Source organism: Lycorma delicatula, chromosome 1 (genome assembly GCF_047948215.1).
Source record: "Lycorma delicatula isolate Av1 chromosome 1, ASM4794821v1, whole genome shotgun sequence".
NCBI classification, from domain to species: Eukaryota; Metazoa; Arthropoda; class Insecta; order Hemiptera; family Fulgoridae; genus Lycorma; species Lycorma delicatula.
In genome coordinates, this window is record NC_134455.1 from 224,175,743 (window position 1) to 224,202,615 (window position 26,873).

The window sequence follows — 26,873 nt, forward strand, 5'->3', positions numbered from 1 at the left end:
TTTTAATTAAGAAAACAATGTGTTGTTTTTTAGTAAAATTACTGCTCATATAAAACTTTTTTCTAACTTTAAAAGTTAGAAAAACTTTTTTGTTTGATATAGATTTGATAAATACTAGAGTTATAGTTTAACAGTTTTAAATTTAAGAGTTAAGTGAAATTAAAAATTCAAGACTGATTACAAATCTATGAGTTGTCAAGTCTGACACTAATTTTATTAAAAAAGAAGAGTGTTTAACTGACTGCAAAACACATGGGTGCTGTTTAAATAAAAATGAGACAATAAATAAGTCCATGAAATAAAAATTGTTGTGTGTGCATGCGCACGTAAATGTGTGCATATTTATATAATAAATAGTCAAGGAATAATTATTTTGGATTGGCTGATGTTATTCAGTTTCTCAACAGTACTAAACTTAGGGTATTTACATCCTATAGAAACATAGACTAATCAAAAATACTTTTGGAAAAAAGTGTTACGAGAGAATCCTGAATGTTGACATCATTGTTATTGCCAGGTGATTCTTTTCCTCTAACATCAATGAAAGACACTTTCCATAATTTAGCCCTAAGAAATTCTACTGAATAATCAGAAAGTAACAACAGGTATTGAGAAGGAGAAACTTTTAACAGAGAAAAGAAACAAATTCTACTGAATAATCAGCAAGTAACAACAGGTATTGAGAAGAAGAAACTTTTAACAGAGAAAAGAAACAAATCACACCATTTGATTTTTTAGCCATAAAAAATATTTATAGTGGACTAGAAACCTGACCTTGGCTACTTTTACTATAATGTAATAAAAGTAGCTATGAAAAAGTGGTAAATAAAATGTTGTGCATTGGATCCAGTAACGGGCATCCTGAGGATGAAATCTGCACTGGTGGGCCAATTTCCTCCATGAAGAAGCATCAGATGAATATGGGTGAATTGATTTATTACATCATACATCACCATGCAACTAAGCATATTAAAAGAACACATTATTGAGCAATTTCAGGGTACTGTAAAATCTCTTCATAGTACGTACCACAAAGACATAACAGGGGTATGATTGGGTCCACCAATATGTTCCAGAAAAAAGGAACACATGGAATAACAGCAATACCAGAAATTCAAAACAAAATACTTCTCTTGACAGAACTTTGAGATGCCAAATATATGAGACTGAAAACCTGACAGCTGGGATAATTGAAAATTCTGCACAATACACAAACATTAAAATATTTTAAGATGTGTGTTATGTCAAAAAATGCATCAAGCTAATAATGGCTAAACAATCATGGCCAAGTGTGACTGAGCATGATTATGCTCAGCCATACTACACATGCTACTCCCTAAGCTCTTGTGTGAAGATAAAATTTAAACTCATTCCACATCATCCATAGTCACAAGATCTAGTGACCTGCAATTTTCATTTCTTCCTGAATTTTAAGAAGGGGAATATAGTTTTTTCAAGATGGCAAACTCAGCATATATTATTCGTCCATTAATATGAAACTGTGCGTTACTTATCAGCTAGCCCTTGATTACATTCTTCTGCCTTTTTAATTCCTTATCATTCTTTTGCCCCATTCTATAACCTTTGTTTTATTCTCATTCATTCTTAAATGAAATATTGTCCTAATAATGCAAGAACTTATATCCTATGCTTCTTGTATTTCTTATAACTTAAGTCTTAACTAAAAGAACAAGCTCATCAATAAAACTAAATACTTTTGTTGTCTTTCTTTGGATGTTTTTCTGCAAACTTGATTTTCAGTTTCTATATTATTTCTTACACTATCAAAAGAAGAAACAGATCCTCAGACTCCCTCCTCAATCAAAGCTTGCTTTTTTACCTTCACTCTCATTGCAACCAGAGTCATATACATCTGTTTTCTGTAGGTCTACTCCTGTGCTTTCTTTGTTAGATGTCACTTACACATTTAAAAAATCTGAGGGTGCTTTTCTCATTTCATAAATTTTGTTAATTAAATAAGACAATAATTTTATCAACACAACCACAAGAAAATTCAGCAACGAAACAAACCATAAAACTAATATACCAAAAACTGAATGCAATGTAAGATTCAGCTGTATACAAGGCATGTGTATTGTTTAAACGTATCCCATTTTAGAAAACTAAGATTAATGAATGTAAAAAATATTTATGTTATATAATTACAAAACAGTTCATTACATTATAAAATAATAAGAGAACACAAAAAATTTTTAACAAATTCAAGACACGGTACCTTGTATACACCAATGACAGCCGGCCGACAGATCTGTTGTAACAGTTAAAAAAAGGTTAAATCTATTTATGGAATGAAATAAATAAAGAATCTAATAGAAAATTCTACACAACATTGTAAATCGTAAATGTTACTTTCAGCAATCTTTTTATTTCTTGTAATGGTAAATTGAAAAGATAAAAGGAATTTTTCTCTTGCTCCAGAGAAGGTAAGAGTAATGGTAGTACTGACTGCTCTGTTGCAAATTATAACTTCACACTCTATCTTCAATGTAAGCATTGTTTCAGCGATAATTTGCTACTATATTTAAAAGGAAATTTAAATTGAGTGCTCTATTGTCATACTACATTGTGAAAGAAATGTAAGAATTCAGAGTGGATCAGATTCATCAATTTCTCTCATTGATGAAGAATGGAAAGGGGTAAACCTTTAACTTTAAAAACAATGACAATATCAAAATGGTTACAAATTGCTCATGGTTACAGCTGACAATTGATCAAGTTACTACCAAACTGAACATAAGCCATTGCTCAGCATTTTCAAACATCCATGACTTCTAACTAACATGCATATTGACTGGTCAACTGACATCCACAAAGAGAGTTGTTTGAAAATTTTACACAAATTTAATTCTGACATGAATAACAAACCTTTTTGACAAGTCACATTGATCCTTCACTTTGAACCTGAGAGTAGGCCAAATTTGAGCTTTTGGGGGGACAAAAAATGCTTTTGTGTTATCAGCTGGATCAAAAAGTAACAAAGGACCCTTCTCTGATATTAAAGTATTAATAAAAGAAGGTTAAAACTAAGACAGAAATAAGATCAAAACTAAAATAATAAAAGAAACGTAACCATTAAGATAAAATATTTAACATGAACAAAATAGAATTTATGGTTGATTATCATTAAATCTTACAGAGTATGTTGATTCTTCTTAGAAGTAATAATACCCGGTCTAGTACATTCTTGTCATTTCCTAGGATGCGCCATTATGTTCCTTGGCAATCTAAATTTGCGACGTAGGTCTGCATAATATATGCAGTCCACAATCAAGCGGCAGTCACACTGCATGGTCAGTGGTGTGCTCTACATCGACAACATTAGGTATCCATTAGCTCTGGTATGTCCTAATCACAATTGGCACAAGACCACTTCCTCTTGGCAAATTTTCCTGCATGAAGAATCCCATTGTAACAACACCATATCTTTCATCTGTCAGAGTTTATTATCCGCTGTAGTCACCTTGCCACCTTCTTCAAAGTGTATGTTTAATGGAATTAGTAAAATCAGTAGTTGTAACTTGAGTGGTAAAAGACTGTTGGCTATGTGCATCTTTAGCAGCAGAATCCGCACATTCATTACCCAGGATTCCCACATGGCTGGGATACAGCAGAAATTCACCTGTATATTGTGATGATTTAATTCAGTGATTGTATTATGTATTTCGGTGACAATAGGATGTCTGGAATACAAATCCTCTATAGCTTGGAGAGCACTATACGAATCGCTACAGATAGAAATGTGATGATATTTTGTTTTAATGACATTAAAGGCCATTTTGATGGCTTACTACAGTTCAGCATTGTAACACTTGTAATACCAGGAAATCAAACACAAATTCTTTCATTTACAACAAAAAAGCATCCCCAATGGTATCATTCTGCTTCAACCCATCTTCATATACTACTGCATCTCTGATAGAAAATGGTAAAATGTTTGCTGAAAGACAAGAGGAATTGTTAATTTTTTGTTATATATGGTGAGGACATAATTAAAATTTATGGGGTTGAGTCTCCACAGAGGATAAGAACAGGGATAAGTTGGGAAAATAGAAGGTGTCAAAATGTAAAAGGTACATTAAATGCTAGGTACAGACATCAGATGGTGCTGTATTACATGGATGGTTTTCAAACTATTGGAAATGAGAGTTTGTGAGGAATGCTTTAAAAAACTGGGTGGTTTGGAATTTCAGCTGGAAACATCCATTGACAGCCACAAGTATTCAAAACTCATGCGGTAATATTTGAGACGAGAAGATCCTATTTTTTTTTTTTTTTTTTCATTTTACAGCATAAGATGAAACAATAAATAATTACTGTGAACTAGATCAATAACCAAACCCAAAAAAGTTCAAAAACATAGTAAAGTTTTAATTTACTATAGTTTCAGATAACAGAAATTTACCACATATTTTCAACTTGACTTTGTTGTTCAAATGAAGAGGTCATAAAGCATTATATAGTTGGCACATGGGACAAGTTTTATCCAGCTAAAGATATCATAATAATAAATGTATAATGTGTAATTTATAAAACACTATACATTGTTTAAAAAAAAGCATATTTTTATGCTTCCTTGATGTTCATACTTCTGTCCATTGGTTACAGTAAACTATATTAGTGTAAAAAAAAAATTAGGTTTAAAGTGCATTTAACTGAAAAATTACGAATAAAAAATATTTAAATTGTGGATTTCAGACAAAATTTTGTTTGAAATCCACACATACTGAAACGCAAACAAGTATTAACTTACCTGATTAAAATAATGTTTTAGATTTTTGAATGCAAGAGCTATATTTGAATCTTTTAAATTCAAGATCATATTTTGTTGTTCACAGTTGGTATATAAATTTCTGAAACATTTACAATACACAGCCTCTTACATTAGAAAAGTGTTTATAAAACTAGACATAAAATATATTATAAAATATACCTGGAACTTCTAATAGCGAAAAACTGGCTTCTGATGAAACTAATGGAGTATTTAAAGCAGCTGTAGTTGTAACAGCAAATGTGCAAGGTGTAGTAGAATCAGCAGATTTCTTAGCTGCTTTTACTTTCTTTTGAGGAATAATTCTTGAAAGCTGCCCTCCAGTTTTAGAATCACTTAATTTTTTGTGTTCATCCACTGCAATTAACTTAACTTGCTGATTCACTTTATCCAAATTCTTCTTATTCACAACTTTTACCACGGTTTTCTTTTTAATATCAGCACCTACTGTCTGAAAAATTGAAAGAAATAAATGCACAAAAAAATTTATATCACTTGTCCCAGTTGGCATCAACACTTTTAAATATTCAATTTCTACACAAACTTTGGGAAGATTTTTGGCTTAAAAAAAAATTTTTTTCACAAATTGCATTTCAAAGCAATAACTTTTGGAAATTTTGTGCAACCAATATGTTTGCAAACAATAACAAGAAAAATGAAACGGCAATTAAAAATGTCAAATCCACAGAATTTTATCTCAAGACTGACCAACTGAGCATTAAAATACTGCCAACAAATTATAATACTAATCAAGGTGGGAGCTAAGTTAAGTGTGAAATCCAAATGTAGATTCTAATCTCACAATAATATTGAGTTGCAAGAAAGATTTAAAATCAATCAGTCAGCACTACATATTTTACCATTCAGAAACATGAGATTGGGAAAGCAATGTTATTTGTTCTATTTATTAAATTTAACATATTTGCCAGGGCAACTCTTTCTGTCTGTCACTTTATTGTTTATAGAGGAAGTTACTAAGCTTCTTATTAGAGTTTAAAAACCTTAACTGATATGCAGAGCGGGGATGACCTGCTGGACCAGTGTGTCTGGTTTCTTTCTGCATACAATGTCCTGCCTCACTAAGTGTTTGTACTTTCTAAATTTTGATATAATACGTGCATGTGCAATTCTTATCTTGTAATATTTACAAATGCACCATAGATACACAAATTATAATTGATTAATTTTTTTTCATACATTATGAAGTACCTTTAGCATGAACAGTCCAGCAGTCTGAATTCCCAGTCAACTCTTACAACATGATTATAGGTAAACTTCCTCTTGTTAAATTATTTATCAACTTAATTTCACTTAGCAATAAAAAGCAGAAAATATTTCATAACGCAACTTCTAAAGTTTAAATAAACTACTTGTTACATTTATTTCAACAATAACCACATATATGATGACATGAGATTTGGATGCTGTGACAAAAGAAACATTTTTAAAATTCAAATTAATTACTATTACGGCACATTGAAAAAGAAATTACATTAATGAAAAGACCGATTTCAAATCATTTCAGGAGCTGAATTCATAAAGGAGAGGTTTTTAATTGTTCTACTCAGTAACAACAGCATACTTGATTCTACTCAGGATAACAGCATACTTGACAGTTGTAGGAGCATATGCACCTGAGGAAAACTAAATAAAGGAATCTGAGGAAATTTACCAGCAACTCCAACATGAACTAAGTAAGATTAATGTCAGATATATTATATCAGACAAAGATTTCAATGCCAAAGTTGGAAATACAGCAGTGGAAAGTGTAGCTGGAACTTTTGTAGTGAATGGTAATGGGAGAACACTGGTGGATTTCTGTTCCTTCAAAAGGCTGAAAATCACCCACATTTTTTTTCATAAAAAATGAATTAATAAATATACTTGGGAAGCAAGGGACTACAATCATTAATTGTCAATGAAAAATTTTAAGATTCAAGAAACTCATGTATTTCAAGGGAGTGAAGTAGGGTCTGAAGACACAAAGACTGTTTTTAGACTGGTCTTCTGGAAGACGAAGGCATTAGAAATTTGTACTTAAGTCTGAGTTACACAAAGAACTCCCCCCAGAGAATGTAAAGACTGAGTGGTAACATTAAAGATGTTTTGGAAGGAGCTGCAGACGTGCTGGGGAAAAGATGAAGGAATAGAAAGGAAAAATTTTGAAGATATGGAATGAGGCTATTTAGATGCTTTAAAAGGAAAAAAGAAAGCACACATGCAGTATCTTCATAATAGAACAGCCAAAAACAACAAGGAATATAAATTAAAAAGGAATTACACCAAACTGGTCAAGCAGCTGGCCTCCATGCGAGTGCGAGTGGTAGAATCTTGGCCTTTCATTCGAAGGTCCCGGGTTCGAATCCCAGTCAGGCATGGCATTTTCACATGTTATAAAAATTGTCATTCATCTCATCATCTGAAGTAATATCTGAAGGTGGTCCTGCAGAAAGCTCATTGTGATGATTGGGAAGACATTTATCAATCATTTAGAACATGACATACATGATAGACAATCATATACTTATAAAGCTATTGAACACTTAAATAGATAAGAGAGATGAAGAAATGTTTCCTTAATAATACAATAGAAGAGGAACCTGTGGTATGATCCAGAGGTACTAACTGATGAAAATATAGTGCTGGAAAAGTTGATCTGATAAACATTGTCACACTAATTACAGCTCCCTAATTGCTGATATGAGGATCAGGAAAGCTCCAGGACCTGATGAACTTCCATCAGAATTATTTAAATATGTCTATCAATAGATGAAATTTAAATACTCCACTTTCTCAATTTGTGTTGGGACAAGTGATATTATTCATCACAAGAATGGTTGGATTGTATTGTCGTTTTCTATTTATAAAAAAGGTGACCAGAGTGTTTTCTGAAACTATCTTGGTATTAGTCTGCTCTCTGTGAGATACAAAACATATTCTAAAATCATAACAAGAAGAATGCAAATATTAGTGGATTTATTAATTACAGAAGAACAATGTGGATTCCACAGAGAATGCTCCTATACTGATAAGTGTCGCTTTGTATTTGTGGATTCGGATAAGTTCTTTGATCATGTCGACAGAATAAAATTATGTGAAATAATGAAGGAGTTAGGAATACCAACAAATTATCTTCATTATCCAGAAATGTCACAGGAGAATGCGAACTAAGACTGTTGATGTAAGAAGATATATTAATGTGAATAAAAGGGTTACACAAGGCTGCAGTTTGTCACAGATACTTTTTTAATTTGTATATTAAATGTTTCACTGTACAATGGAGAAGAAAAGCACCTTTGGGTGTGTAAGTTAGTAACAATTGTTTTATAAATTCCCTTTTGTTTGCTGATGATTTGGTTATGTTAAGTGAATCAGAAGACGAACTCCAGTTGCTTGATTAATTTTCTACCACAAAAACCAAAGTCATGGATTTTTTTTATAATGAACCTGTTTGAAAATAGTCATAAAAGGTCAGATTTTAGAACAAGTGACATATTTTACTTACTCAAGATGTGACAATTCTTATTTAAAAAGTAATGATGCATATAATAAGATTTACAGATTTCAACAAGTTTGTGAAACGGTGATAACAAAATTTAAAAAATAAATCTTCCATTGATAGAAGAAACCTGGACGATATCAAAAAAGTAAAACATGTTCAGACAGCTGAAATGAGATCTTTAAGGAGAAAGGAGTGACTAGGTTGACAGACACAGGAATGACAAAATTAGGGATGTACTCCAGATGATGGCAGTCAATGAAACACAATTCACAGGCAATTGGCTGACGGTTACCTAAATATGCATTAGATTAGATTCCAAGAGGAAAGCAAAAGATTGGAAGACTGAGGTTACAATTGGGCAGAACAGGCCTAGTACTTAATCCTTGGCGGCATGATGATGATGATGAAGCCAAAAAATGAAAAACTGTACTGCACTAAATTTGTTTCTTCTTTTTTATTTAAAAACAATGAATTTTGTGCAATTTTGTAATGGGGTTTTCCAGCTTTAGACTTTTGGCTGACCTTTAACAACTTTAGACTAGATTAAAAAAAAAAGAAAAACTTGAATGCCATTACAAATGTACTAACATACATAGAAAGAAAGAAGCCACCCAAAAATGCAAAAGATCATTGAATATCTTTCTCATATAATTTTCTGCCTCTATAATTCAGAAAAAAGCAAAACTGAACTTTAGAGCAAATGTTAAAGATAGTTAAGTGTTTATAGAAAATTTAGTAGAAGTTGTACAGCGTAAAAAGATACGGGAGTTTGGCAGCTGTACGGTTTGCAGGAAGAAATTGTTGAAGAAACTGAAAAAAAACCACTTTCATAACCAGTTTTGATGAACTAATAAAAGACTAAATGAAAGACAAATTTTTACAAAAGCAAAAAAAATATAATCATGTATGGATATCATATAATTAACTTGAAGCCTGGTTCTACAAAGACTTATATTTATGTAAAGAAACATTTTTAGGCAGACAAGTACTATGAAGAAATCAATTTTAATTAATCTATAATATTTTAACACAAAATTTAACAATTTTGATATTTGTGTAAAAATTATCTCCACCCAATGTTAATCTACCAACCTATCAACCAAAGCATACTTTATGCATAAAACCCTGTATTCTTTTAACGAATAAACCTAAGGAAAACATCTCCTAATGTGCTAAATCTTGAGAGAAAAATGTAAATATAATTATGGAAAAATTGGTTTTCTGGAATATTAACTGGAATATGATCTGAAATAACTAAAAGCCTAATTTTTTTATTAGACATTGAATGAAAATCCCAGTTAAAGAGAAGAAAATGAAGTTGATGATTTAGGTGCATAAGTTTTGGACAATAGGTAGCAGGATTTCTTTAATCAAGAGAAGTGAATGCTCACGCAACATGAAGAAGTTAGCACATGGAATGAAAACATTACAGATACCTCTTGAGGTATTCAGTGTTTACAGACTTAAGTAATAGTAAGAAGTTACAACTTTCAAGATCCTACTATAAAAATACAAGAGCAGTTTATTTTTTTCTTAACTCTTAGAAAACTGGCTAATAAAAATGTTTTTCAGTATATATAACAAGTCAAGGAAACAAAATTATGTTATATCAAAGAAGCAGAGAAACAAATTAAGAAAAAATTATATTCTTTATTCACTTGTAAAAAACTTTTATATACATGTATTACACATTTTTATAAACAGTTTGTTTTATATATATAATACAATAATTAAATGTTTAACTGAAAATAACTTCATCTTTTATTTATTTAATCTTACAATGTGTAAAAAAAAAAATATATATATATATAAATAACATTGAAAATCTTTTTTTACACAATAACACTAATATTAAATTTATTTGTAATTAAATATATCTATTATTGATATATTCACACACACCCACCCACCAACTTTATGATAGAAAATATCAATAAGAAATGGTAAATACATTCATATGTAAAAATATAAAGCAGTTAATAGGTAAATGCTGAAATAATTTGTGAAAAAATTATTAATTTTCATTGACTTAAAAAGCAAATGAAACATTTATAAGATAAGACTGGGAAATTTATTATTCAATAATATTCAAAATATAGAAATTAAATTAAATGTCACTCCTTTTCATGAATTCAGACCACTATAAAATTTTATTTCTTTTCATGTCAAGAAAGATAACCTGTTAAATATAAATCTATTAAAAAGCAACATAGTTCTAAAACAATATTTTCAAAAGGCAATTCACCTTAAAAATTGCTTTCATTAATTTAAATTAATTGAATATAATTCAAACTAAGTCATGCAATTTAAAAATATTCTTAGAAAATACCTGACTATCAGCAATTGGAGGTGGCGATGATTCCATAGCACGAAGTGCTGCAGCCATTTCTTCATCCAGCCGAAGTACCTGTGCTTGCATTTCAGGGCTTACTTTAGCATTTTTACCACCCCTACTTCCTCCACCAGCAACCCTCCTCGGTTCACCTCGTGCTCTTCCAATCCTGTTTCCTCCTCTCCCTGCACGACTACTAACCACCTGGTAATAATAAAGTCACAGTTTGACTTTATTGAGTTTCATTTTCTATGTTAAGCAATAACAGATTAACAATTAACCTAATCAATGAATTTAAATTAAATAATAAATTAATAAATGAGAATGAAACTTCTTACATATTGTAAGGCAAGTGATACCATGTAAAGAAAAGAATAGAATTTTTTATATAAAAATAGAAAATGTGTTAAGGCTGGGGAAAGCAAAACCAAGGTGGCTAAACATATTAAGAGAATAAAGAACACCAATGAAATATTTAATTAGGATAAATGGGAAGATATGTTAAGGAAGACCATGGAAAAAAGTTACACAAGTGAAAAAAAAGAATAAAAGGTAGCAAAGACAACAATAGAACAAGATGAGCCTACAATTCACTAGCTGAGCCAGAATTTTGGATAAGGGGAAGAATTGTAGAAAATACTTCAATTCAACCTTGTTTATTGTTGTTTATCTATTCTACTTTTCCCATAAATAGCTATATTAATGTGCAATTATCTAAAGAGTCTATTATATTTTCCACCCCAAATAATCAGCACAGGACCTTGCATGATGGTGTGGAGGGAACTGAGCACATTTAGTTATCTTAAATATTATATTAAAAAGTAATTACAAGAAAAAATTCTCTATTGTAAAACCAGAATGTCAGTTTATAAAAACAATCCACCTATAGAAAAATTTAAATTATTAATATGAAATGATATGATCCAAAACAACCAATTAGAGTAGGTACACTCATATTCTCATAGTTAAAACTAACAAAAATTAAGATTAAAAAAGCTGACAACAAATAAAAATTAAGGATAAAAAGGCTATCGAACAAATATTAAAGATAATGATAACAAAGTTGTAATATTTTCCTGGCGCTGGTTATTTATTCTTACAAATTTGAAAAATAGATACATGGGAAAAGTTACCTAAGATTTATTTTTTGGGATGAGGGTAATTTATGATTTAAAAGTTTTATTGTAAAATTATCATTATATGTTTAAATAAACAAAAATACGTTCAATTTAAAAAATTGTATTTTTTTCTGCTCCTCACCTCCAAAATCACCTTCCAAGAAGATCTTTTTATTTTTCTGTTTGCTAAAGTTAAATGAAAGAAATGTTAAAAAATTCACTGAAAAATGTACAACCAATAAAAAATCAAATGAAGATTTGTTTTTTGGTGGGTGGGGGATGAATTATGATTAATTAAATAAACTGATTAAGTTTAAATAAATCAAAAAAGTTTTAAAAAATTCAAAAAATCAATATTTTTAAACTTTGATAAGCTCTCTGACCCCCAATATTGTCCCCAAAGTATTTGTTTGTGTCGCTCACAGCATTACTATGCCTAGGAGGAAAAATTTTTTTATTAAACAATATGCACTAAATGAAGAAAGCTTTTTTTTATTTTTAAGAAAGGAGGAATTTTATGGCAGAATTTTTTTTTAAAATGGTAATGTAAGCAAATACCCATGTACTGAACTTAATATATGAAGTGGGGTTTGCAAAATCTTTTAGAAAACTGATCCCAAAAACCTATCTACCCCATTGACTTCAAAATTTCATCAGCAAACTGCCTCATCGGTTAGGCCGATGAAAAGCTATTAAGCTTCAAACACACATATATATATATATATATACATTCATTCATTCATTCATACAAACATTACCTCAAACTTTTTTTTGGTTTTTGGGGGTCCCTGGTCATAAAATGCAAGAAATGCAAAAAAAAAAAAAACACCCATACCCCACGTTACCACGTGGGGTATTACGTATTACCACACGTAACAGGTGGTAGTCTGAGAACATTACTCCCTTAATCTCCACTTCCATCCATCCACGGGTATAAATACGAAAACATCAGCAAGAGCAGTTCATTAACAGTTCAGACATGATAAATGAACAAGTGATAGACTGTTACATACATACTGATTGTGAATATGGCGAAATACTGTGCAATTGTGTTTACTGTGGAAATCAAGATCAGCAGTGTTCGGGTTGGTTTACTCCATTAAAGGATAGAAAATATAAAGAAGATGAACTAAAACACTTCTTTGACAACGGAAGATTCTACGACAACATCGAAAACTAAATATATTGAAAGAACAGAGAACTACAAGAGAAGGAACAAGTCAACAAATATACAGATAATCTTCAACAAATTATTTCTAAACATGAACAGACTGACAGAATTACAAAGATTATTGACATGGCTGAATCAAATGACAGACAAATATAATACCCAACGATATGAAACAGATGGGGAACATTGATTTACACTGCTCCAAGATGTTACGTGACACTACTAACTCTGAAAAACGGAAGCCACCAATGATCCCACAACAAACGACACAAAACAATTAATAGCAAACTCCCAATTTCACCGATTTGCCCCGAATCCACTGAGGGAATTCAATTCCATTTTCTAACTCCTAGTGGAAGAGAATGGGATAAAATATACTTACTCTTAGTGAACAGAAGTTCTCAAATTATATGAAAGATGATTTTGTCGAATATACTGACAATTTTAGATCAAAATTACAGACCAAAAATGACATGGACACAACAGAGACACAAAGACGTGAAGGTGCTTCCAGACAGAAATGGAGCAGGAGACAATAACAACAACAATGAAATCGATAGCAGACATTAGAAACACTAACGACAGGAAATATACTTCCACCATGGAGGTTCATGTACAAGGTGATACTTATACACTTAATAACAGACAAGGACGATCCAGCCCAACCCCCTAGAACATCAAATCTTACAAAAAAAAAGTCCACTAAACAAAAGACAAAAATGACTACTGACAAAATGACTAAAACTAAATATAGAAAAACAGGGACGAACAATGACAGAACAAACAACATAGGCAAACCTGATGGACTCAGCTGACAACATACAACTGGAGGAATTGACGACACAAAAGGAGAATGAACTGACAAAAGATAATAAATATGGATACACTTTCATCATCCACCACAAAATCCAACAACCAGATTCAGACAAACAAGCAAACAGAGATATAGAAACGAATCACAATTTGGACTATACAGCTACAGAGACCACAGCCACATCTACTTCAGAAACAAATGAGGAGGAAACAGTACAAGAACAAGAGACAGGATTGGACGATATTTATAACTTGACAATGCAGGACTTGAAGAAATGTACGTCACAACGCAAAAAAAAAATCACAATCTTAAGGCATATATTCAGTATTGCACAGGAAGCTTCCATCAATTTGGAGCTAAAAGATCAACTAGACTGATGAGGCTTCAAAGAGACTTACAAAACGAAATAAAAATAATAAGACACACAAATGGACATAATCTAATACAAAGACTGTAAACAGTACTGGGAGGAAAAGATAAAAAAAACAAACTGGTAAAAAAAAACCACAAACGTAGTCGATGTAATAGAATTAATAAACAAACACAACATAACATCATGTACAAACTGGGACAACAGAATTGATAATAAAATAAAAAGACAACTAATTAAAGAACTCAGACTTAACATAGACAGTTACATACAAAAGATTATACATTACAACACACATGAACAAGTAAAAAAAATAATAATGGAAAATCACTTACAAAAGTAATGACAAACATATACAAATCATACGCACAAGACTTTGAACTACAAGACTTTAACAGAGCCAGATGAATAAAATATATGCCAGAGGAAAATAATGTAAATCTAACAGAACTATTCACCTGGACTGAAATAATAAAAACAAAATCATACAAAAAAAAACCTGACTTGAACTATACAGACAAACACAGGAAAGTCATTAATAATAAATAACTTAATAGGACCGACAATGCCAGAGGATATACCACAAGAATGTGACAATAGTGGCTTCCACCTAGACCAAGTACCTAATGCATCCAGGGCACTCTTTGAAGAACCAATAACAACACCAATTAATGTAGTGACATGGAAGCTACTATTAGAAGGGAAGACTGTAAAACTGACGTTAAACACAAAGACAAGGAAGGGATACAAAGATTACATATATATTACTACGGCAACACCAATAACTAACAATATAGACAGAAACGAAGAAATCCAAATATACCAAAGAATTAAACTATGAGCATTTGAAAAAACAATCTACCACAGAGATGAAGAACACACACTAAACAAATAAAAATATCAAGAATACTAGGAGTAATCAACCTGATTCACTAAGCCATTTTATATATATAATGTACGGCGAAGACAGTCTAAAGAAGATCATAGACCTCGACGTGGTACACACAATTGACAACAGTCATGACAAAATATATCAAGAAGAGGTAAAATAACAAAATTATATACATTAATAAAAATATTACACAACATATAGATTCCAGTCACCTCTGACATTAGACGGTCAAGGGGAACTAGATACAATGGTAGAAAACAAAGAAAATAAAGGAAAAGGAAAATCAGGAAAGTCAGATAATCAGTCAGTCGCTATTGCAGGGGGTGGAGATGGCGCAGGAGGACAAGGAAACAGATGGTGAATGTCATTAACAGTAAGCAAGCAATTCATTATAATTACCAAAAAATAATTATAATCAATAACTAATTATAATGCATCCGCTTGCTTAGGTACTAAACATATGGAACAGAGGAAACAGCTTCTACAATGTAGCAAAAACCAGCCACTGCATGACTTTGGATTTTACAACACACCAAAACCAGATTCCACTTTCATACCAATTCGCTGGATTCTTGACATCAGCTGGCACAAAAACGAAATCGGAGACAACCAAACAATGACATTGATGAAAGAATTAAATAAACTCACATGGAGGGGGATTAACATAGATAAAAGGAGAAATAATTATGGAAGTGTATAATTAGGCAAGACTATTACAAGGGGGATTAACTAACTATACAACATATGATTTTGAAAGTTTACAAAATTTAGTAATAGGAACATAAGATAAGTCACCACCACTATTAAACATAAAAAAGGAGGACATGAGTCCAACATATCATTTAACAGAAAATAAATTATTCAGAGATGATTTAGATATAATAACTAAAGAAGAAATAGAACAAAGAAAGGAATACAAAAAAACAATTCATTTCCCACCATTACATCATAATCATTGCTATAAACCAACATAGAAAAATGGGACATGTTAATACCAGGCAGTCAGGGTGTAGTAAAAAAGGATCAACAGATTAAATATAATACAGAAATGCTAGTAGATAATATAGTGGGATCAACATTTAATACATCAGGGACAATTATACAAAATAGAAAAAACATATCCAGGTGTAGTATTAGGTAAACCCCCAAAGTAGAGGATGAAACTGGTATTATGAAATTTAAATATTTTATTAGAATAAGTACATTATTACATTTACAGTAGAAGTCCATTAGTCTGGCATCCAACAGTCCGGAATGCCCAATAATCCGGCATCGCTCCGGAAAATTGTAAAAATTTTGGTTTTCTCCAAAAGTGTGTCTTTAAAGCAAATAAAAACGCTCGAGAGCTATTCGGAAATTTTCGGGGTAGTTCGGGATCATCCGGAAGTGCTCGGTATTGTTCGGAAACAATTAGCGGCCGGCTAGTCTCAGCTGCCACAACAAATTCAGGTGCAGTGCAGCTCCGTTAATCAATCACGAAGCGTCTTCGCCATTTTTTTGTGCGTTGTTGTTTTGTGTCCTTTCACATCGCAGTAAACGTAACTTTTGAAACTGTTTATAAAAAAAGTGATTTTCGTTCTAACTGTACAGTGACCATGTTTTCAAAACCTAAGCCTTCGAGTTCTGACCAAGACGCTCTGACCAAAGTTTTGGATGCCGTTAGAAGTGCTGACAATCCCTTGAAAAACCCGCCTGAAGATGAGGTAGAGGAGTGGCTTCTAATCGACGAGAATGAGCCTGTTGAACAAGAACTAACCGATGAGGACATTATCAAAAATCAGCTGGGCAGAAGCTGCAGAATCACTAAATAATTTTATCTCTTTTGCTGAGGCTAGTACTAGCTACAGTGCTTCAGAAATTATTGATTTCCATATCATTAGAAATAAATTTTATACTAAACGCCAAAAGTCAAGAAAACAAAAAGACATTCGTGACTTTTTTAAATCTAAGTGAAATACGTTTTACAGTACGTGTACATACATTATATGAAATGTAAAATAAACTTTGTTGTATGTATTTGCATACTGTATTTGTAGTTTAATTATTAACCTAATTGTTCTTATAATTACCGCCCGATAGACCGGAATTTTCGGTAGTCCGGCACCGAGCCGGTCCCGAACGTGCCGGATTATCGGACTTCTACTGTAATACACCACATGAAATCAGGATATAATAATGTAGAAGTTAAAGAAACACTAGACAAATTATGCCATTACCTAATATATTCTCAAATAATAATTATATTTTTAAACATGTTTGTACACCATATGAAGTAAATATAAGTTAATTATATATTTATGTAAATTAGAATTATATTATTTTATTATTGTATAAATTAAATGGACTATAAGATCTAGAATTCAACAATGTAAATATATAAGAACATTATGTAATAAATATATTAATATGGTAATCAGAGATATTTATTTGCTTATTTTCCTACTCCTGTTGTACTAATATAATCAATGTCTGTTATAACCCACCTGTTATCACAAACACAAGGTCCTAGCAGAGGTTGCTTATTGCTAGTAATCCAACCATCATGACCCTGTTGGATGATGGCCAAAAGGAGGAGTGATAGTGGTTGACCCTTATCGGGTCTTCCACTATCACTTCTTTCAAAAGAAGTTAACAGTGAAGAAGTTAACTAACTGAAGAATGAGTAAATCCTAACTGAAAATTTCAATGCGAGTCAAAAAATTCCAGCAAAGTTTGTTTCATGACTGCTCTGTTTCACAGTGTGCCAGACATTGAAAGAACATGCACAACTTACCCGGATTTTTGACAAGTCATAATAGGGATGAATCTTGGTGTTGCGGCTATGATCCTGAAACAAAACAGCTCCAGCCAGAGAAAGACAGCTTCACTGCCCAGATGCTCAGACCAAAAAAAGCACAGCAAATGAAGTACAAAAGTGAAGTCCATGATGGTTTGTTTTTTTGACATCAAAGGAGTCATTTATGTTGAATTTGTTCCTCAGAGTAGCACAGAGAACCAACATTACCATCTACAAGTGCTGATGTGACTGCATGAGGCAGTGAGAAATATCAGTCTGTAGTAAAGAGGGGACTGGCTGCTTCAACATGACAAAGTGCCTGATCACAGCATTAATTATCAACTACTTTTAACAAAAAACGGCATACAACGGTTTCTCACCCCTTTTGCTTACCCAACCTGACCCCTTGCAACATTTTATTCCAAAGAATGAAGAAAACCTAAACAGAAAGTGTTTTCAGGATGCAGAAGAAAAGAAAAAATTACTGAAAGCAATTAACAAGATTAGATCAATTAAAGACCTACAAAATGTTTTGAACAGTGGAAAAATCATTAGAATATAATCTAATGGACAGTGTTTTGAAAAAACTGATATTTTCAAGATTTTATCTTAAATTTAAAAAAATTTTAATACATAATTCTCTCCTTTTTTGGTATCCCCTCATATACAAAGGGTGCCATTTACTAACAAATCATCAGGTATAGTACTAATAATAATACTATAATATTAACCAAGCTCTCATAAAAGAAAGTTATCACCTAAATACAATGAATGCTTTATCAATTAAATTTTTTTTTTAAATCTTTAAGAGATTTATAATTTCTAAAATATTTTATGATATTAGGAAGCTTCTGTGTTAATTTAGTCCTCACAAATTAAGGGATCTCTTATGATTAAAAAATGATCAACAGCAAAAAACGAGTCAAAATATATAGGCTAGCTAATATGACAGAACAAACAACTAAACATAATTTATGAGATATTAAACTGAAACTTTTATACCACAGACAGATCTGAAACTTTTATATCTAAGTAAAAACTATAAGTGTAATTTGAAAACCACTCACTAAAAATAGAAAAACACAAAGTTTAACACCTGCTGTCCTTCAGCAATACTCCAGCAAATGTTTAGGTGAAAAATTAATAACTGTTTAAAATCACTTAAGTACCTTCATCAATATTCATATTTAGCAAAAACTTTAAAGCTATTTAAAACTTGAAAAGTAATACTGAAAAAAAATAATAAACATACCTTTGTTTTTAACGGCTCCATATTGGTTGAAGCAACAGTCACTGTACTACCAGAGACTGAAAAATATTCATCAAACAAAGAAATCACTATTATGAGAAAAATTAGTTACATAAAACTTGTCTTACGACAATAAAAATAAAAGAAACCATCAGTTTATATACGTGGCAAGCATAAGTCCAAGCACATATATGTGCCTGGGCACACAACACTGTTAAAATGACTACTAATCTTTTACCAAATCCTAATTATCAGTGACTCAAACTATTTCAAAGCTACAAACTTTTAATGAATTTACTGTACCCGACCAAACACGTAGCATGAAACATGATTGAGGATTCAAACATAAATTTAAATATTGTAAATTTTTAACAATACTGAACAATGGTGAGTCCTCTCACTGTCAGTGTAGTAAAATTACAACATATTTACATAAGAACATATACCTTAGAATTTTTTTATTAATTCAACCACATCCGAACTGTCATGAATTGAAATTTCTTATCTATACCATGAAAATAATTGAATAATTTAAACTTTATATACATAACAATCCAGTTAACCTGATTCATGACTCCCAAAATCCTTTTGTTTATTCATCAATGAAAGTTTCTTTTAGATTTATCAGTACACAATATATTTTTAAAATGTTTGTTTCCTTATTATTCCCCAATGATTTCTATATTAGTTATAATGTGTTAATAATAAAGTGGAGCCTTTACAAAAAAAAAAAGAAGAAATTTACTAGTACCTTAACTACCAACGTGTACCTAGGAATTACAAAACAACTGTCTTATAGTATGAAGTGTTGTACTTGACAGTGAAACATAGAAAAAGAAATAATCTCAAAAGGCAGAAATTAGTTGCTAAAGATGAAAACAAAACGGTTTTTAATTTTAAGATAACCTGAAGAAAGTCTGCAGCAATTCTTACTAGAAGAACTGCATTGATATTGTTATATCATGTAATATCGTAATATCATAATATACATGTAAGTATAATACCAGGCAGTTATTTAGGAATAAAAGTAAACGTATAAGGAAAACGTAGAGGGAGAAGAAATTGAAAGTTCATAATTTATCATAACTGATAAATGTGTAATCAAAATAAGACAAGTAGAATAATTAATACCTTACAGTAAATTAATCTGTTGTTTAAGTCAGGAACATATATCAAATTATGAGATCATCATAACAGATACTGTTGAAGAATATAGTATGTATACTACTGACTTAATATAAATGATTTTTTTTTTATTTCTTAAAAGCAATCATGTAATAAAAGCTTACTATCCTTTTTTATTTTCTTTTCCTTTTTAGCAACTTAGTCCTTAAGGCCTATTTTTAGAAAGAAAACAAAATTCAAGCCCACCAGACTGCTCTAGTGGTAAACTTGTCACAAGATTAGTTGTTTAATAGCTGACTTTTAAAGTCAAATGTTCTGAGGTTCAAAACCTAGTAAAAGTTAGTTCTTTTATATGGATCTGAATATTAGACAATGTACTTTGGATACCGGTGTACTTGGTTGGTTGGAGTTCAATTAACCACACATCTCAGAAACGGTCAGTCTGAGTCTGCATAAAATCACACCACATGTACATGTCACACATATCCTAATCTCATTAGGCCACAGGGGAGGGGCTGTTTATTGTTCACTAGTTGAAACAGATTACATCATGCACATAAAGAACAAAAAAAAAAATTACAAATAATGAAGAAAAATATCAATCTACATATTTCTGCCAAAAGTTCTATTCTACTTGCTAAATTATTTTTTGCCATCCTTGAGTATATTCAAAAATAATTTTCACTTGCAGGTAGAAAAATGTAACAAGTTTGTCACAAAAAAGTTACAACAATCAAAAGGATTATTTGTATCTTATGGTAATATGCTATCGCAGATAAGTGACCATACAACACATCATCAGTGGCCAAAAGGGGTTAATAAAAATAAGATCGTAAAGTAAGAAGTTAAGAAAAGTGACAATGAAAATATTACTGTTAACTTATCCAGAACTTGTGAATAACGGATAAAAAGCATAATTAAAAACTAAACAAGTACATACTTTACAACTGAAAAAACATTTAAATGAATTTCAGATATTAATAAAATTTTCAATTAATGACTGGAAAATACAAACCTTACCTGTAACATGATAATACTATATCAAAACTTATTAAACTGAAATTAACTTACCAACAGGAGTAGTATTAACAACAGAGAATGTAGTCAATGGTGGTATTCTACTAAGAACTACTCTTGGGCTGGCTTGATTTATTATAGTTGAAACTCCTCCTAATAAAAAATGAAAAATTTAATGCATGGTTGAATAGAACTCAACAAAAAAACACCCTCTGATAATTAGATTTTCAGTTTTAAAATTTAAAAAACATATATATAATAATATATACCAGCCAGCTGGCAGCTAGCCATTCGGGTAGGGAAAGGGTTACATTTTTTTTGTTAAAGTCGATGGGCCGGCTTCACAGTCCTGGCAGTAATCTTTTCACAGTGTAAATTATTTACATAATGAAGGAAAAATTTAAACCACAATTTCCGTAAGATTCTTTTATTCTTATTCTACCCATTAGCCATGAATATAATCAAATTAATTAAAACTTATTTTGACTTATATACATGTTGGGCAACACTGCGTGGTTGTGGGATAATGTCGACAAACAATAAAAATAAAGTAAAATAAAATATATTACAAAAAGCTTAATAAAAAAAAAATTAAAAGATTATTATCCCATGTAGTTAATTAGGTAGTTAGTAAACTATGTTGTTTGTCTGGCGAGATTCTCAGGTTGAATGAATAAATTTCTTGGTGAACAAACTCTTGAGCATGCCACATATAACTGACCATGACCAAAACTATTTTCTAACAGTAATCCAGCCATGTTTAGAGGGATTGTCCTTATGATTTATTGATGGTCATTGTGAATGATATTCTTAAAGGGGATTGCAAATGTTTAAAGAAACAGAAGTTTGGGTGAAATTATTGGAAAACATCTATATTTTTTTCCAGTAGGTAATGTTGCTTCTATGATATTTCTTGATAAATTTTTGACATATTGTCAAGTGTTATTGCAAAGTTTTAGTGGCTTCAGATTCCAACGGACCAATGGTGTTGCGCCAAGCTGCTGCACAAGGCGCCAAGCTGCTGCACAAGGCTCCATCTGCTGCACATCTCCCACTAGAAACAGTCCGTTGACAAATAATTTACAGATTAAATTTAATTTCTAAGCATAGATTATTTTAATTTATTCTTTATTTTTTTAGTCATGAATATAATTAAATTAATTAAAACTTATTTTGACTTACATACATCTCATAGCCTTGAATATTGACCCTTTAAAATTTGGATGGATTTTAGATGTAAAGTAATGCGACTGCTAGGCGATGACAAACATGTAGGAGATAATTTAATATGTAATATATATATATATATATATATATATATAGATGCCAAATGGTGAAAAAAGGGGCATTTTTGACCTTTTTTTAGTTGTTTTTTTTTTAGTTTTTATTTTAAAACAATTCTGAAGGTATGGGTATGGGCCCTAAAGTTTGGATGAATTGCAGCTGCAAAATGGTTACAGACATAATTTGTATATTTTTTATATATATATAGATATATGCATATACATATGATTGTTCATTTACTAACAGACAGTTAAATACATTTAAAAACTGTAGGTGAAACTGTAATCAAAAAGGCAATTTTTAAAGTACAAGGCTTTTTTTAGGTCTATTTTGAAATTAAAACAAAACTGAAAAACATCAAAAACTTTATTATTTTATGCAAATTATATTTGTTTACTACTTTTCTAGATAGCTGTCTTCAACTTCAACACTTCCATCTTTCATAACGTTTTACTAGCTTCTTCATTCCCTCTTCAAGAAATTCTGCTGCCAGTGATTTTTCAATTTGTAATCATTGTTAAACCTCTTTGTGATGTAGCCTACTGTTTAAGATAGAGAAAAAGAAAGAAATTGCTAAGCTAAGTCAGGACTACAAGATAAATGTCTGATGATTTTCCAATAAAAAGTTTTCAACTGCCCGACTGATTTGCCTTGCGAGGTCGGGCATTATCATCCAAAAACAAAATTCCATGGAGAAAGCCCCCACAATGAGTGACTGCTGCTTTGTCTCAACATTCAAATAAGATATCCAAGTTTTATCTTTACCATCTACACATAATTTTTCAGTAAAAACTTTTTAAATCCAAGATGGCGACAAAGTGAAGTGCCAATTTTCTCAACTTTTTCAATCAAATCATCTGTTATCAACATTGGCCAGCTACTAATTTCATCATAAATGTTTATTTGTCCTTCTTGAAATGAACAGCACCGTTATACAAACACCATCTATTTGCACTGCATATATTGGCAGCCAATTCATACTGGACCTTACATTAAAAACATGCCTCGTGTAGTAAAAACAAAATAAATACAAAGTTTCACCTAAAGCAGATAAAAATTACATAATTATTATATACATTACTATTGGCATTATAATTACAGTAACAATAAATTTTGTTACCAATTCACTTCCCTATTTGATTATGGTCTGAAAATTTTATTATTTTTACTAAATTTGCATTGATAAGCATGATGAATATATATATATATATATTTACCAAAATTAATTCTTATAAGATTCATATTACTTCTCTGTACTGTTAAATTATATTTCATACTGAGGTAAGACATATCTTTTCTTAATTTTTCAACAAAGTACTTTCACAGGATCCAGCATCCTCAGTCATGACTGAAATTATGTTATTGTATAATATAACTACTAAAATGAAAATTTCTTATTAATTTAAACAAGTGTTGCTATCTGCTGGAGTTTTTATTAGACGATCTTCCTCAAATAACGTCTGATTATCACCTGAAATTTTATTTGAATTTATACATGTAATTTTTTTCTAATATATTTAATTTTAATGTCTTTCTTAATTTTTAAATTTGTATTAATATCAAAAAATAGAATGTTTATTGTGTTTCTATAATGTTCAAGAAATCTAGTTTTAAAGATTCTATTTGATTTTCCTATATAAATACAATTTGTTTAATAGAATTTAAATATATACCTATATAAACTGATATGGAAGTTCACTGTAACCTAATTAACAGCTTTCATTTTTCTTTAACTACATAAAGTTAAGTATCCTGAAAAAACTTTTTGAATTATATTTTTTCCTAATTAGTTATTTTGTTCTAATCTAACATTACTGTTATTGCTGTTAATTACAAATATTGCTAAATCATTTTCTAGTTATTTTGGTTTTGTTATTACGAAGGGCATTTAATAATTAATGAAACAAACTGATGTAGAGAAAAAACTGTACATTCAATGACAATGAAACTTTTTGAAGGTCAAATTGCATTCTTGGGAACACAATCAGCTATTCGATAACAATTTATCTCTTTAATCTCGATCATACCATAACCTCTTTTGTTGATTTCAGAATGTCAACTCCGCATGAGACATGTATGCTGGAAGAGCAATATTTAGTGATAAAATTTTTGCTATCAGGTGTGAAACTGGCAAAACTTTACTCAAGAATGTTAAAACAGTATGATGAAAAATGTTTAAACCACAGTAACATGTATAAGTGGTTAGAACAGTTTAAAGTGGGCAGAAAAAGTGTGACATCTCCGTCACTCTGAACGACCAGTTGAAGTTTCAACTATTGCGCTGCAAAGTCGAATAAATGATCTTATTTGTGAAGACAGGCAAGTCAAAATTTCCCAAATTGCTAGTTTGTGTAATATTAGTGTTGGAATCGTACATTTAATCATTCACGACATGCTAAATTATCGCAGAACGTGTTCAAGATGGGTCCAAGACAGTTGACTCAAGCCCATAAACACCCGGATTCACAATTGTTCTTAGCTCAAAGAACGGTTTGAAGCGAAAGGTAATGAACCTGTGATGAAATGTGGATACAACACCATTGCAAGCCCAAATCCAAACGGCAGTCTTGAGTGGAAAAATCTGGATTCACCTACAACAAAAAAAAATTCACAACTCACGCAGCAGCCGGTGAAGTGATGTTGATGGTCTTGTGGGACTCGCCATTGAGTACTATTCTAACATGCTCCAACGGAAAGTGACACCCACGATAAGGCGAAAACGTCAAGGCCTCTCTCAAAAGGTGTGATTCTCTTGTATGACAATGCATGCCCCCAAAAAGCTCAGAGAACAGGAGAAACAAACAAAAAATTGAGTTAGAAGGTGTTGCCACCCCCTCCTTACAGCCCAGGCCTCACTCCATCCAATTTTAATTTGTTTGACCTGCTTAAAGAATTTTTACATGGCAAGTTCGATGACAACGAAGTGGTCAAAAAAGTGGTACATAAATGGTTCAAACAGCAAGGTAAAGACTTCTACGCTGCAGGAATCAGAAAGCTCACAGAACTGTGGGACAAATGTCTAAATTTTGCTGGAGACTATGTTGAAGAATTGTATAAGTTTCATTGTCACTGAATAAATTGTTTTTCCTCTATATCAATTTGTCTCGTTAATTATTGAACGTCCCTCATATTGGTTTTTAGATTTATTCCATAGGGTCATCAAAAAAGGTTACAGCAATTTAAAAAAATTGTATCTCATAAACTGCTAGAGATAATCAAACGAATATTTTTTATATTTTTTAATTAACCAACTCAAAAAGTTTTTTACATACCTAGAATGTTTCAATATGAGCTCTATTGGTCACCCTGCAAACATTCTGCTGATAATGAACTTCTGCTGAGGTCCACTGGATCATCACAGGCGTAACTTTGGCAATAGCAGAGGTAATCCGTTTGTCTTAACTGTTGTACATCCCTGATTTTTTCACTGTAGACTACGTTTTTAACTTATCCCCATACAAAAAATTTAGGGGTGACAAATCTGGACTACTCAGAGGCCAAAGCAAAGAAATCAGCCCTACCAATCCAATGATAGGGGATTTTCATTGAAAGCACATCAAATCTAGGGTAAAGTGTGGAGCTACACCATCTTATTGAAACAATAAAGCAATTTACTTTCTTGTTTAATTTTGTCAACTTGTTTACTTTAATTAATTTTAAAGTAATTAATTTTGTTTTTGTTTACTTTCTTGTTTATTTTGTTTAATTTTGTCAACTTACAGGAAAATGTACAATTATAGCTTGCCTAATAAACAGGCCCTGTGATAGTTGGGCTCATGAAAAAAGAATAGGCCAATCACATGATCGAACATCAAACCACACCACACGTTTATTTCTGGGGAATCTTTGACCTACTCAATAATTTCATTGGATTGCTGAGATTCCCATATCCTACAATTAAGCCAAAAGATTTAAGATTACCAATCACCGCTATTATTGCCACAGTTATGCCTGTGATGATCCCACAAATCTGGACAGAAGTTGATGATTGGCTGGATGTTTGCAGAACAACCAACGGGGCTCATATTAACATTAAGGTATGTAAAAAAAAAACTCTGAGTTAGAGTATTTTTTTAAAAATTCACCAGTAGTTTGAGGTAGGATTTTTTTTAATTGCTGCAACCTTTTTCAATGACCCTTTATATTTGAATTTTTATAAACTCAAATATATTCAGAAAAAAATTTTAAAGATAGATTTATTTTAAAAATGTAGTTATTATCACAATGATTAACATTTTATTTATATTTACTGCTTTACATTTATTTTAGTTTTACTTAAAAATTGAGTAATTTTATTTTATTTTATACTAGCAGACCCAGCAATGTTTCGCTATTATTAGATTTTAGTATATAAACAGATTAAATGAACAGAATTGAAAGTTTGATAAAACATAAAAAAAATGAACATTATGGAACTTCACAAATTTTAACCTT

General features: G+C 31.2%; 1 protein-coding gene across 4 annotated transcripts in view; it reads right to left on the reverse strand.

The window, feature by feature from the left end:
- The window catches only part of pps (protein partner of snf), a 208,876-nt gene that overhangs the window by 120,908 nt on the left and 61,095 nt on the right, over positions 1–26,873 (reverse strand). For 3 of the 4 annotated variants that reach the window (XM_075373576.1, XM_075373551.1, XM_075373559.1), the window contains 5 exons: positions 21,210–21,308; positions 19,017–19,072; positions 10,621–10,827; positions 4,952–5,240; positions 2,237–2,269 (listed from right to left, as the gene is read on the reverse strand). In XM_075373576.1, coding sequence (XP_075229691.1) covers positions 2,237–2,269; positions 4,952–5,240; positions 10,621–10,827; positions 19,017–19,072; positions 21,210–21,308 — 684 coding nt within the window. The remainder of the gene's footprint in view (positions 1–2,236; positions 2,270–4,951; positions 5,241–10,620; positions 10,828–19,016; positions 19,073–21,209; positions 21,309–26,873) is intronic. The other variant, XM_075373568.1, reaches the window with a different exon arrangement.